General features: G+C 46.3%; 1 protein-coding gene across 9 annotated transcripts in view; it reads left to right on the top strand.

Moving 5' to 3' along the window:
• The window catches only part of ROBO3 (roundabout guidance receptor 3), a 364199-nt gene that overhangs the window by 169538 nt on the left and 180796 nt on the right, over nucleotides 1-13865 (top strand). For all 9 annotated transcript variants that reach the window (XR_009758609.1, XR_009758611.1, XR_009758610.1 and 6 more), the window contains one exon: nucleotides 11237-11563. Coding sequence is in view for 1 of the 9 variants with exons in the window: in XM_061592244.1 (XP_061448228.1) it covers nucleotides 11237-11563 (327 nt within the window). In the remaining 8 variants the exon portion in view is untranslated. The remainder of the gene's footprint in view (nucleotides 1-11236; nucleotides 11564-13865) is intronic.

The following is a 13865-nucleotide window of genomic DNA, read 5'->3' as shown; positions in this document are numbered from 1 at the left end:
CAGTGGCCAACCAGGTGCCTGGGGGAAGCCCGCAAGCAGGACCCGAGTGCAAGAATACTCTCCCCTCCTGAGGCTTCCGGCAACTGGTTTTCAGAAGCATGCTGCCTCTGACTAGGGTGGCAGAGCACAGCCATCATGGCTAGTAGCCATTGATAGCCCTGTCCTCCATGAATTTGTCTAATCTTCTTTTAAAGCCATCCAAGCTGGTGGCCATTACTGCATCTTGTGGGAGCAAATTCCATAGTTTAACTATGCGCTGTGTAAAGAAGTACTTCCTTTTGTATGTCCTGAATCTTCCAACATTCAGCTTCTTTGAATGTCCACGAGTTCTAGTATTATGAGAGAGGGAGAAGAACTTTTCTCTATCCACTTTCTCAATGCCATGCATAATTTTATACTACTCTTTCTAGGATTCTTTGGAGGAAGCCATGGCTGTTTCAAGTGGAATAATAGTGGAATAAGAGTATGGTGTGAATGTGGCCCTGGTTGGCCACTATGGGAAATAGGATTCTTGGCCTTCAGTCTTGGCCAGCTGAGTTCTGTTCAGTTTGGCTATAGTCAGCCAAGTAATGCTGGATCTAATTAGTGCCTCAATGTGATAGCCACCAGGTACCTTACATGATAGTCCATCTGGTGTGTGTGTGTGTGTGTGTGTGTTTGTGTGTGTGTGAGAGAGAGAGAGAGAGAGAGAGAGAGAGAGGGAAATCCAGGAAATTACAGGTCTGTTAGCTTTTCTGTTCTGGTAAATTGGTCAAAATAATAATTTAAAGAAATAATTGTCAAGCATATAAAGTTGCCATCTTTAGCGTAGGGACCTCCAGATGTTTTGGACTCTTAGCTCCCATCAGCCCAGCTGACATGGTCAGTGGTCAGAGATGATGTGGGCATTTGCAGTCCACCAACATCTGGAGGTCAGTAGGTTGGGAAAGGCTGATATGAAACAACAAGACTTGGCAAAGAAGAATTGACATGGCTTCAGAGGTAATTCAGACACCAGGCCGCCGTCAATCCTCTTGCTCCTGTCCTAGCATACTAAAGCAGCTGCATTATGAATGCTCCCTCCTCCGCCAGCTCCACTTGCCATGTTGCTCTGTGAGGTTCTCTGTGCCTTATTGCAGGCATAGCCAACGTGGTGCCCTCTAGATGTTACTATTCCCATCATCCCTGATCGTTGGCTATGCTTGCTGGGGCTGATGGATGCTGTAGCCCAACAACTTTTGGGGGGCACCACGTTGGCTATGCTTGCCTTATTGGGCCTCTGATGTTATGGAAAGGGGCATGCTGTTTCAGCGACCTCATGAAGCCAATTAAAAAATGCTTTGAGTAAATAGTTAGCTTTTACCCCTGACCGCAAATGTCTCAAGGCAAAGACCTAGCCAGCTAGAGACGCCACTCCCCCACCCCACCCCGGCTTCCCAGCTGGAGGGTCATGTCCGGCTTTTGCCCCAGGGAAGGAGCAGCAGCAGGCAGTGTCTGCTATCACCAGCTGGGATTCCTCGCTTTCTCTGACAGCTCTTGAAGTGGAGTGCCTGGCGAGAGGCAGTAGCCTGACTTGCATGCCAAATAGGCATGGGTTATTAACACCAAACACTGTCTTTTGCTTGTGGAAGAAGTGGGGGTAGGAGCGGAGCCAGTGTGGAAAGGTGTTAGCGGGAAGATGAGTCGTTTGGGACCAACTCCGTTACCCCCGTGAGCCTCCCCCTTTGAAACTTCTTGAGCATTCCTCTGTCCATCTTGGCATGAGTCCAGCAGGATGTCAACTGATGAGATCCACGACATAGCCACTGTGTGGAGCAAACTGGAAAGGAGTCTTTTCCTGGACAGGATCAGCCTTGCTGAGTTGCTGCATGCCTGGTTTTTGAGTGGGACTAGGCGACAGGGAATGCCAAGGGTTACATCAGAAATGTTTCAGGGGTAGAGGTCCCAAATGAATCTACTTAGTTTGGTTCCGCATTGTATCCATTCCATGAGTACCAGTAGATGGCTGGTTTTCTAAAATATCCTTTTTTCTAAAAAGTGACCTGTGAATATTGAGGGGAGAGTTGAGTCTAGTCTTGAAGATCTTGACAAGTGGCTTGTAGAAAGAGTGAATTATTTTACTTTCTATCCTACAGTGTAGGGGGAGCAAAATGTGGTATCCTCCAGATGTTGGTGGACAACAGTTTCAATCAGCCCCCGGTAAGCATGGCCAATAATCGGGAATGATGGAAATTGTAGTCCTACAACATCTGGAGAGCACCATGTTAGCTATACCTGCTTTGGTGCATTGGCTGTTGCATTCTTGAATTTACCTTTGTGCCCATGTACTGGGCATGGTCCACATGGTAAGAGGTGAATGCTGTGTGCAGGAAGTTTGAGAGGGGCCACAGCTCATTGGCAGAGCATCTGCTTTGCATGTAGAAGATCCCAGGTTCGGTCTCCAGGTAGGAGTGAGAGAGACTCCTGTAAAACCCTGAGAGCCACTGCCAGTCAGTGTGAACAGTATACAGCTAGATGGACCAATGTTTTCAGTATAAGGCAGCCACCACATGGAAGTGTAGCTAGAATCGGCCCCAATGCAGCTTGCTTTCCAGAAACTTATCTCGGCATTTTTACCTGAAGTCAGACATGCCATGTAGGAGAGAGCGTTGCACAGTGGACAAGTCATGCTTTCTTTGCAGAAAGTCCCAGGTTCTATCTTGGGCATATCCAGTTAAAAGGATCAGGTGTCAGGGGATGGGAAAAACCCTTTTCTGCCTTCGGGAGTTGCTGCCAGTCAGAGCAGGCAATACTGAGCGAGATGGACCAATAATCTGATCCGGTATAAAATACTAGCCTATGCTCCATAATTGTAGTTGTGCCTACATGACCTTGAAACCTATGCTCTTATGTCTTTATAGATTTCTATCATGTCATTTTACCTGTCTGCTGGCTCCATAATTATTGCCAATTTCTACTTTGTGCCTGTCAGCATTCTCAAGTGCCCAGTTTCTCAATTGTATTGACTTGTCCACAAGATTATTTTCCCCAGATGCATTAAATCCCCCCCCCCCCGCCATCTGACACACACATTTCAGCTCAACTCTTTACTTTCTCTCTTTAGGAGTCTCAGCAATTCCCTTGTCATCTTAAAAATCATCTTTAAAGGACATTTAATTTGCTGCTTACTTTATCCGCCACCCCCACATCTTTCCGGTTAATATTTGATGGAGATGTTCAGGTCTCAACTCCCTATGTGTATCAGGGCCTCTTTCTCTCTTGCCGACAAAGGGCCGGTTAGCACTTGGCTGTGGTGCTGAGGGCCAGACTGCAGACACATGGAAGGATTTCATCTGATTCATTCACCCAATGCCCTTTTTTGGGGAGCTTGAAAACAGCTGGGAGAGCTTTGGCTCAGGGCAGTGATGCTGCAGAAGGGGGTGCTTAACCCTTCACACCCTGTCTCCCAAAATCTGTTTTCCTAGTCAAAACTGCCATTTTCCTTGAAGCTGTTGGTTGCCTTGGGGGAAGAAAGGCTGATGCAGGTGATCTGAGCAAGGAAGATGGGTGTGGGAGGAAGTCTGAGGTCTGTATCTTGTACCTGGAGGATGAGCAAGCTGGGGCTTGAGCAAGGGTATAACTGGTATGGAAGCAACTTTATTTATTTATTTATTACATTAATACCCCACCTTTCTTTTCCTGATAGAAATCCAAGGCAGCTTACATATGGTTTCCACATGGATGTGCTGGTACTGGCTAGGCACTAGACTAAGGACAGGGGAGAGGAACCCGTGGCCCTCCAGATCTTTCTAGACACTGGCTTCCATCAGCTCCATCCATTGGCCATGCTGGTTGTGGCTGATTGGCATTGGGAGTCCAATGACATCTGGAGGGCCACAGACATTGTTCAGCCACCTTTGATCAAGGTTAATGCCAAGAACTGGTCCCTGGAGCCCAGACAAAGGTTCACCAGAGGTGGACATGCTGTTGAGAGAGACGCCTAAGAGGAGATGTTAACCTAGCACCAGTCCAAGACTGGCTGAGAGATTTATGCTGCTATAGCCAGCCCCTCCCCTTCCTGGCTACTTTCTAGGTTGCAAATTATGCCCTGTTATTCTCTGGCTGCTCTCTGCTCTTGTGTAGACCCTCCCTCCCAAATAGACCCATGGTAGTGAAGCCTCCTGGCATCTGGGCCTTAGGACTTGGGCAAAGGGGGAGATGTGGGGGTCAAGGCACGATGTTGGAGTTGTCCTGAGGAGGCTGGCAAGATGTCCTTGGGACTAGGTAGCCCATCAGGCTCTTCAGAATCTTTTGCTGTGATAGGGTATTCCACAGACTCTCAGACCAAGGAAGGCAATGGTAAACCACCTCTGAATACTGCTTCCCAGGAAAACCCTATTCAGAGGGTCGCCATAAGTTGGAATCAACTTGAAGGCAGTACATTTCCATTTCATTCCACCACTGCTTGTAAGCTTTCTTTTTTTAAAAAAAAAGGACAAAAATCACCAGTCACCGTATCTCCCAGGTCACAAGTTATTTGCCCCTTGGGTAGTGAAATAAGATTCCAGGATTCTTTTGTGGCAAAGAAGGGTAGAATAAAAGGAACCATCATCATATAAAAAGGAAGTGATTGTTCTGCTTAGGTAAGAGGGTCTCATGATGAGTGACATCATTGTTATGATCAGTAAACAAATCAATAGCCAGAGAGATTATCAGAGTTTAGAATTTCGGCACTATTGATCGCTTGAAGCCTGCAGATAAGACTTCTTGAATACCTCATGTGAGGGCCTCATTCTTGACAGGCTCAGCTGGGATAGCAGCTTTTAGGCATTGGCTGGGGTCAAGTGGGTGGGTCAGGTATCCTGTTTCTGCATGGATTCAGAATTAAACTTTGTTCATTTATTTCACAGCTTTGTAAACTGCTTCACAACCAGAAGCTGTCAAAGTGGTGTACAATAAGATGAAATGCAAAAGCTACAGGCTCTAAAAACAATAAAACTATCTTGACAATTATGCAGTTAATATTTTGTAAATCTGGCAGGGTTACACATCAGGGAAAGCCTTCTTAAACAAAAAAACATCTTCACTACTCAAGACTCTAGGTGCCTGTCTAAATGCAGCTGGGAAGCGATTCCAGAGGGCTGGAGCTGCGATGCTAAAGCCCCAGTTTCCAGTACAAGCAAAGTGCATCTCTAGGGCACGTGGTATGCTCAGCAGCGCCTGTCTGAGGAACGCAGTCACTGGGCAGGGATATATGGAGCGAGGCGGTCCCTTAGGTAACCTGGTCCCAAGGTCCCTTCCAATGCATAGAGAATGAAGGTGATAAATATAAACAAAATAGTATGTGAATACAAAACAAATAAATGGCAAGTGAAGCTAGACTCTGAAGTGTATCAATAATGTTGGCCATCCTGGAGAGCTCGTTATTGATATACTCCAGAGTCTAGCTTCACTTGCTGCTTATTTGTTTTGTATTCACATACTGTTTTGTTTATATGTATCAGTGTTTTGTATTTTTGCCCTTGTGAATTGTCTGAGTGATTTGCAAGTACAAATTGTGGCTTTCACGCCCATTCTCCTTATCGTTGGTTCTGGCATTTTTGGCTGTGGCATCGGGAACCTCTCCTTCGCGTTTTGAGTTAGGTAATGAAGGTGTGCCTTCCTCCTACCAATGCTGGAAGGCATTCCCCCCTAAATTCTGGGAACTGTCATTTGTGAAGGGTGCTGAGAGTTGTTTGGAAACCCCTATTCCCCTCACAGAGCTACAAATCCCTAGGAAGAGGGATCGATTGTTAAACCACTCTGGGAATTGCAGCTCTGTGAGGAGGAGTCTCCTAACAACTCGCAGCACCCTTAACAAACTGCAGCTCCCAGGATTCTTTGGGGGAAGCCATGACTGTTTCAAGTGGAATGATGCTGCTTTAAATGTAAGGTGCAGATTGGACCTTACTCAGAAGTAAGCATGTGGTGAATCAGGACCACAGCACACAGGGAGGGGAGGTTTAATTCTTCCCTCTCCAGCTGTAACTCTCTGAACCCCCCCCACATCAAACAGTGCCAGTGGGGGGGGGAAGATCCCATTGGTTCCAGCAGAAGTTTTTTTACTCTTGGTAACTGCTGGATTTGTGGGAGAGGGGGAATAGAGTTTTGGTGGAGGGTCTTGGCTGGAGAGAGATGGATTAAAGCCCCTGGTCAACTTTGCTTTTGAATGAGAAAAAGCACATACAGGCTGCATGTTAAATGTAATGTGAAGTGTGACCTTCAATAATGGCTTGTTTGGGGTACTTGCCATAAGATTTTTGGGATGGATTCTTCCTCTGCCTTTTTTCAGCATTCATTGTTCAAGGTAGTGGAACTGTGCTAGAATGCTAAGGGAATGTCACTGAGAAGTTGTGTGAAGATTTCATGTATATTGACTAATCACCATTGGCGGGGTGGGGTGGGGGAAAAAGGGATTTTTCCATAAGCCAGGATGGTACCTGTTGTGATCCACAGGTTTATCATCTAAGGACAATGCATGCTTTCTGCCCTCTCTTGTGAAACGAATGTACCAATCCTATGATCAGTTTAAACTCCTGTCATTAATTGGCTAAGATTTGTTTAATTGAATGGCAGCTCTTTTTGGGGTCAGCTCCCACCCATCCCCTCCCCAGTTGAACATAACTTTGCTTTCTTTGTGAGTGTTTGGGAAAACTCTCCTTGGCTTTCTGAGGTCAGGTTCATTGACCTCTTGAACCTTCCTGGGGAGTGCACTGGGACAAAGTTTGTGGAGGCCATTTTCACAGTATGGACTGAACAGTGCCTCTTCTAAGGGACAACCTGGACATGAAATTACTGGAAAGGATTGCAGATGGCATGATTGCTTGTGCTTCTGTATCCCTAATAGAAACTAAACATCTAAGGTGCCTGCACCCAGATTGTGTATGGCTAGATTTTATATAGTTGAGCAATTGTTTTAAGATACAAAGCTGATGCATGCAAAATCTATGCATTAGCATTTCAAGCTTCAAAAGAACTTCAGTGGGGAATGCAATATGAAACTACTGCACTGCAGTTCATCAAGATGTTCATTGCTATCACTTGTGGATTGAACTGGGAGAAAGTTTTTTTTAACCACATCACATGAGTGAATTGGCTTACTAATGCCAGGATGCCTGTGTTATCAACAGTGTTTTGTGAATTACCACTATTAATTATGTAATCAGTACTGTCTCTGTACTTTCTGCATTTTGTATCCCTCTGACCTCACTGTTCGTAATCTTCCCACTCAAACTGTGTGTGCGTGCATGTGCGCATGTACACACACATCGTACACACTTACACCTGTAACTCAGGATAACACTTCACACAACTGATGAATTGGACAGTAGTCCACAAAAGCTTATGGATTAATAAATGTGTTAGTCTTTAAGGCTAGCAAGCACCCAAAAGATACAAATAAGTCACTCTCATCCATTAGCAACTGATTCCAAACTGATCCTTAAAAACTGATACCCTCTGAGTCTACATTTTATGTAGATTAGGGATGCTTTTTCTTCCATACAAAAAGATGAATTACAGGAATACCACTGAGAGCTCCGTAAGAGAACCTCCCATATTTTCAGAGCCACAGAAATATTATGTTGAGATTATAATGCCGGTGGCTTTCTTTGCAAGAATATAGTCAAACTCAAAACATATTTGCAGAGTGTCTCTCCGCCCTGGCTAACTTTGTCTAATGCCAAGTAGAGGATGCAAACTGGATCTGTCATTTCTGCCTTTCAAGAGCTCTGGAAATGCTTCTCCTACAGGATCATAAGAAAATTCAGTTATAGACCTGTAGCCCTATCATGGTATTACAATTCCAGGAGTTTCTTGGGGAAAGCATGCACACCTTGAATGTTCAGCGTAGACAAACTCTGGAATGTACCTGTGCATTGTAGTCAGTAGTGTGGTGGCAAATTGAGAAGTGCAGGGTCCCTTCATGATAATCACAGCCACGTCCCCCTTTTTGCTGCTGGGTTGAGAATGAAATCTTTGTTCATGCCTTCTCCCAAAACAACAGATGTCCCTAGGAGCCATTCATCATGAAAGGGAAGAGTGTTAGCTACTGAAAAGAGTCTTTTCAATGGCTGACTTGGCTCCTTTCACTCTGATTGGCTCCAATCAATAGAAAAAGACAAGGAAGCATGTCAGAAGACTCTTCTCAGTGGTTAACACCCTCCACTTTCATGCTGATTGGCTCGTAGGATGCTGGAGACATAGGGACCCTGCTGGGACCCTGCTGCCAAAAAGGTAAGGGGTCTAAGACCCCCCAAGACCCTGGACAACTACACCCCTGGTTATAGTACTGATATTTTGTGTGTGTGATCCCCCCCCCATTCTCTAGATGTGGGTTTGCCTCCCAAGACGCACTCTGGTTCTGTTCCACCCCCAAGTAAACTCAAGATACAGTGTTGCAGTTAGAAGTGGGGAAACATTCCTTTTCTTTCCTTTTTTTTTCCTATTGAGAGCTGTGTTCTTTCGGTAGTCATCTGTTGGAGACTGCATGCTGACAGTGGGCCAGTCCACATCCAGTGGGGTATGGGGGCCACAGCCAAAAGTGGGGAGGGGGCTCCTTTCTTCTTTCACTGCCCCCTTTTCTCTCTCTTTATTTCTGCCACCCCCTTTCCTCTTACTCCCTTCCCTCACCCCCCTTTGCCACCTGCACGAAATTGGAGCCAGAGGTTGCCCACTACAGCTTTAGAGAGCGAGCGAAAGGCTTCAAAGTCTCTCTTTTCTGGCACACAGAAACAGAGAGGTGTAGGAAAGAGAGCACAAGCCAGAATCAGGTAGCAGGGCTGGAGTTCTGCTCTGTCTAAGGTGCTGAAAAAGTCTCTGGGCAACTCCCAGAAGCTTCAGCAGATGATTAAAAGGATTAATTCTGTCCGACTCTTTACCTTCTAAGTTTATATAGCTGCCCGGAGCATAATTTGTCTCACTGGGGTCCGCTTCCGACAAAAATAATTTCTATGCCTAGACAACCGAAGGGAGGTTTTTTGTCTTACGCTTTTGGCTCTGGACTCCTCACAGGAAGTGCTGGGATGAAGGATGGTCCCTTTCCTGAAAATATAAAATTTGCCTGAATGCTACTGGGCAGGTGTGACATTATCATATCTGGGGAAAATTCAGATGACCACCTTGGGGATTAGGGCCATAGGAACAGATATTGCCCAGACCACTTTTTTTTTTAAATCACCTCCTCAGACGTCACTGAGATTCTAGAGGACATGAGAACATAAGAAGGGCCCTGCTGGATCACGCCAATGGCCTGTCTAGTCCAGCATCCTGTTCTGACAATGGCCAACCAGATGCCCCTATGGGAAGCCTGCAAGCAAGACTTGAACACAACAGGACTCTCCCCTCCTGTGGACACTAGAGGTTTGTCCATTAGGGCAAATGGGGCACTGCCCTACCAGCCGCCACCTACCTGCTTTCTTACTTGCATCCAGTCCAGGGGGTGACATTGGCTCTTAGCTTCCTCCTGCATAGTCTCAGCGTTGCCATTATAAGAACACAGCAGTTGGGAGTGTGGGGCCAAAACTAGAGTTAGTTCCATCTACCGTTGGCCTCTCTGCCTTCCATTCTACCATTCCAAATGGGTACCAGACACCACTCCATTAAGATCTCCCATATTAAAGTTTAAAGCAGCCTCTGAAGGATCAGGGCCATGACCATGGCACTTGGGACGTTTCGGTTAAAGCATTTTGTCCCATGCCATTTTCCTGATTTGAAGCCCCCGCCCCCGGCTGCTATTTTGACTTTCAGGGGAAAGCATGCAGGTGCCATCAGTTATGAAGGCTACAAATGTGTAAACGGAAGCTTTCCCCTTTCAAATACACACTGGAAAAGGAAAAGGACTAGGCTTCTCATTTTTGTGGATTTAAAAAAGACTTTGATTGCTGAGGTGCTTGGCGCAGCTGGCATTCTGCACATGTCCTAGAACTATGTGATTCCTTTAAATTTTGCTTTGCAGGTAATTCTGCAATGAGTGCACACTCAGAGCAAGCAGAGCCGAGGAAACGACCCTTGGCATAGACTGGCTGCCATTGTTGAAAGGAGATTGCCTGTCCTCATGGGATTTAGAGGTGTAAGGCCCTCCAGATGTATGCTAATGTCTAATTATGCACAATCATTTGCCAACTGCTAACACAGACATGCACCTCTATTCAGCCATTAATTGGCCCTGATGAGGTGGAAGCTTTCTTCTGAGTGGTGCTGCACCATCGGGTGACCTAATCAGTAGCCATTTGCTTTCTCTCGAGAGAAGTCCTCTACCTCTGCTCCCCACGTGGGACAATCCTGTTGCCTTTGTTCTAAATATGATATGGACTTAGAATGCTCTGTTTTCGTTGGCTCACAACACTCACCTATGTTGCTTCCTAATCTGTGGTGGGAAAACCTGTATGACTACTTCGCCTCCTTAAAAATAGCAACATCTGTTTACCCTCTGGCATCAGTCTCTTTATCCTTTGAATCCCCTTCTGCTGGTGATAGATCATACATCACCTTTATGTCTTGGATAAAACGTCCTTGGGCAACAGGGTCTTTAGCTGGTGGCCCCAAAGAGGCCATTTTGTTCAGTCTCATTGCAGGCTGCCTCCATCTGTCCTATCTCCACAGGACTCCCCATGATGGCAAATGTTCAGCTTTGACACTAGCTCTTCTTTATGTTGTAGCAGGAATTCATGTGATCAAGCCTTTGATACCGTAACATATCAGTGTCTCTGGAACATGAATCAGCATTAGCCATTCAGCAGTCTTCCTTCCCCATCACAATAGCCAAATTCAGATGTTGTGGCCAAAACTGAGTATGGAACGTGTCTCAGGCTGACACGTTCTCTCCTCACTTTTGGATTTTGCGATAAACGTAATGTGCTAGATATAGGTACTAGAAACCATAGCTGACTTCCAAATCAGAATTGGAAACAATGGCTTGATCTGGGTTCTAATTCTGGTTTGGAGGCAAGCTATGGTTTACGCTAACTATATTTGCCTGTTTCAGGTGTAAAACAAACAGTGGTTGTCGCAAACCAGGAAGTGAGGGAGGGAAGTGGAGCTTGCTTGTGTTTGGGGGAGGGGGATGGAGAAAACACACAGATATAATTGCTAAACCATGGTTTGGCTGTGATGTCTGAACTGGGCCATACCCTCTTGGCTAGCAGCTTGCTATCTTGTCCTTGTTTTTTTCTGTTCTGCAACAGAGTCTCCTGTGTGCTGTCCTCTGTAACTATTTCTTCCTCCATTTTTTGCACCTCAGGTTCCCGTCCTCGCCTTGAGGATTCTTCTCCGCGGATAGTAGAGCATCCCTCCGACCTCATTGTGTCCAAGGGGGAGCCGGCAACGTTGAACTGCAAAGCGGAAGGACGGCCCACCCCCATCATAGAGTGGTACAAGGATGGGGAACGAGTAGAGACGGACAAGGAAGACCCTCGATCCCATCGTATGTTGCTGCCCAGCGGCTCCCTTTTCTTTCTGCGTATCGTGCACGGACGGAGGAGCAAACCGGACGAGGGAGTGTACGTCTGTGTAGCCAGAAACTACCTGGGCGAGGCAGTCAGCAGGAATGCATCTCTGGAGGTAGCCAGTAAGTAGACCTCTGAACAAGTGAGCGAGAACTTTGGCTTGTCTTAGCCCCACAAGCGATGCCACGTTCTCTGTCTTCTTGCTTGGCTCGTCGTTGCTGGGCAACTGTGTGGCTTGATAGGCAATTGTGGTTCCTGATCTTGGGATTAAGCATTGCCCGATCCCGATTCTGAGAACAGTAACTTAACATGGGGATTTGCTCGTGCTGTTTATGCAGTGCTGCCATGGCTGCCGTGGAGTACTATGTAGCGTCTGGCAAGGGATGTGAGCAGCTGCCCTGGAGAAGGGCCCTTAAGTACTTTCTGCCAGCCTATAATTGGTTCTCTCCCCTTGCCCCAGTTTCCTCCAAACCCTCCACAGCACGTTGATTAAAAATGGAAATGCCCAGACTGAAAGAAAATAGAACCGTTTCTGCTATCTCACCCACTGACAGGGATGGGGTGGTGTTTGTTTCACAGAGTGTGCTAAGCGAATGGCTGAGGGGGAAGAGTGGTGAGAGTGCTTTCAGATTCCTGCCCCTTGATTAGTTCACCTACAGCAGAATAGGTTCTGCCACTCACAGTCCTGAGTCCATGGCTGCCTGTTGCCTGTGTGTGAACTGAGAGCTTTTGGGGCAGATTTGCAGGTCTTCTTAATCTCCCCCACCTCTTTAATGAAGCATAGAATGGCTAAAACAGCCTTAACTGGAAATGTTGAATAAAGTCTTTTGCTTTCTTATCTGAAGGGATTTGGGCTCGGTGGCTCTGGATTTGATGCTGAGGTGCGGTAACTGTGTCAGGCCAAATACCCTATAAGGAGGGCTGTGTGCCTAGTCTCTTAGTGGCGATAGTTACTGAATATTCTAAAATTCTCTTCATAGGGAAGAGCCCTATCTCAGTGGTAAAACATGTGGTTTGCATGTGGAAGGTTCCAGGTTCAATCCCTGAAATCTCCAAGTAGGCATGAAGATCCAACACCATTCTGACAGAAAGGTGGGAAATGCATGGCTCTCCAGATGTTGTTGGATTCCATCTCCCATCAGCCCCAGCCAGAACGGCCAGTGGAGAGAGATAATGGAAGCTGTTGTCCAACAAAATCTGGAGGACTACTGGTTCCCCACTCATGGTGTAGACCAAGTGTGGAGAACCTTTGATCCTCCAGAAGTAGCTGAACTACAACTGCCACCATTCCTGACCATTGGCTATGCTTGTTTGGGCTGATGGGTGTTGTAGTTCAGCAACAGCTGGGGAGGCCAAAGGTTCTCCACACCTGATGTAGACAATACTGAGCCAGGTATAAGGGAGTGATCTGGTACAATACCCCCCAAATAGGTCAGTGGGGAGAGTTGGAAAGTCTGCGCGATGCATTTCTGATAATTTTGCTCAAGTGTTCATTGGCGTTGGAAACATTTTGGGAAAAAGAGTGTACTCTGTTTTCACGGTTGGTTGTTAAGCATTTGAGTGAAGGAATCTCACTTGTTTCTAGGTTTTTAATCTCTCTCCCTCCCATACCCAATTTTTCTGTGGTCACTTTCTAACAAATAAAAGACATGAGCAAACATTTGGTTGATAAGTCTATTCAGTTCTGGTTATAAACCCTTTCTAGCAACTAGCCCAGCTGCATTCCTGGCAGGTTTCTTTAGTTGTGCCTTTCATGGAGCAAAGGTCTCTGAGAAGCAAACAGCCATGTGGATCGTAGGCATGGAAGATATCCAGGTTTGTTATTTATCTGCCCTGACCTCAAAACCAATCTCCTGTGTGGCTTTCCAAGGCACTCTCCACCCATTGTCTTTCTTAATGGTTTTATGGAGACAAAGATCTACAAACAAACAGTGCGAAAAGCATTCAGGCCTGCCGAAAGTGACACGAGATGAATGATGGCCTTGCCCGAGACAAGGCCGAACACCGGCAGCAGCAGGGGAAATGAAATGCCGTTTCAGTTAAGCCTTTGGAGTCACTAACGTTTTCAGGCACCTCCCAAGCTGAACTTACCATTAGCTGGTCTCAAAAAATTTTTTTGGGGGGCGGAACCTTTGGCCACTAACCCTCTGTGACTTGTGGCCATTGGCTGGATTGATAACAGGTAATGGCTGGAATAAAGCTATCAAAGGAGTGTGCGGCAGCCAGAGTAATTGGTCAAAATGCAGACATCAAAGGAGAATCTATAAAATAGTTTCCTATGAAGCTGATGTGCTAAAGGGGTGTGCAGGTGGGGGGGTGGGGATGGGCAATTAATCCAAGGGTCAGTGAAGACTCTAGGGACAAGGACAGCAGGTATTCTGGTTCCCTCCTCTGCACGTTCAGATGAACATCTGAATACTGTTT

This window comes from Rhineura floridana, chromosome 12 (assembly GCF_030035675.1).
Source record: "Rhineura floridana isolate rRhiFlo1 chromosome 12, rRhiFlo1.hap2, whole genome shotgun sequence".
NCBI lineage: Eukaryota > Metazoa > Chordata > Lepidosauria > Squamata > Rhineuridae > Rhineura > Rhineura floridana.
Note: the sequence above shows the minus strand (reverse complement) of the source record. Positions and strands in the feature narration are given on the sequence as shown.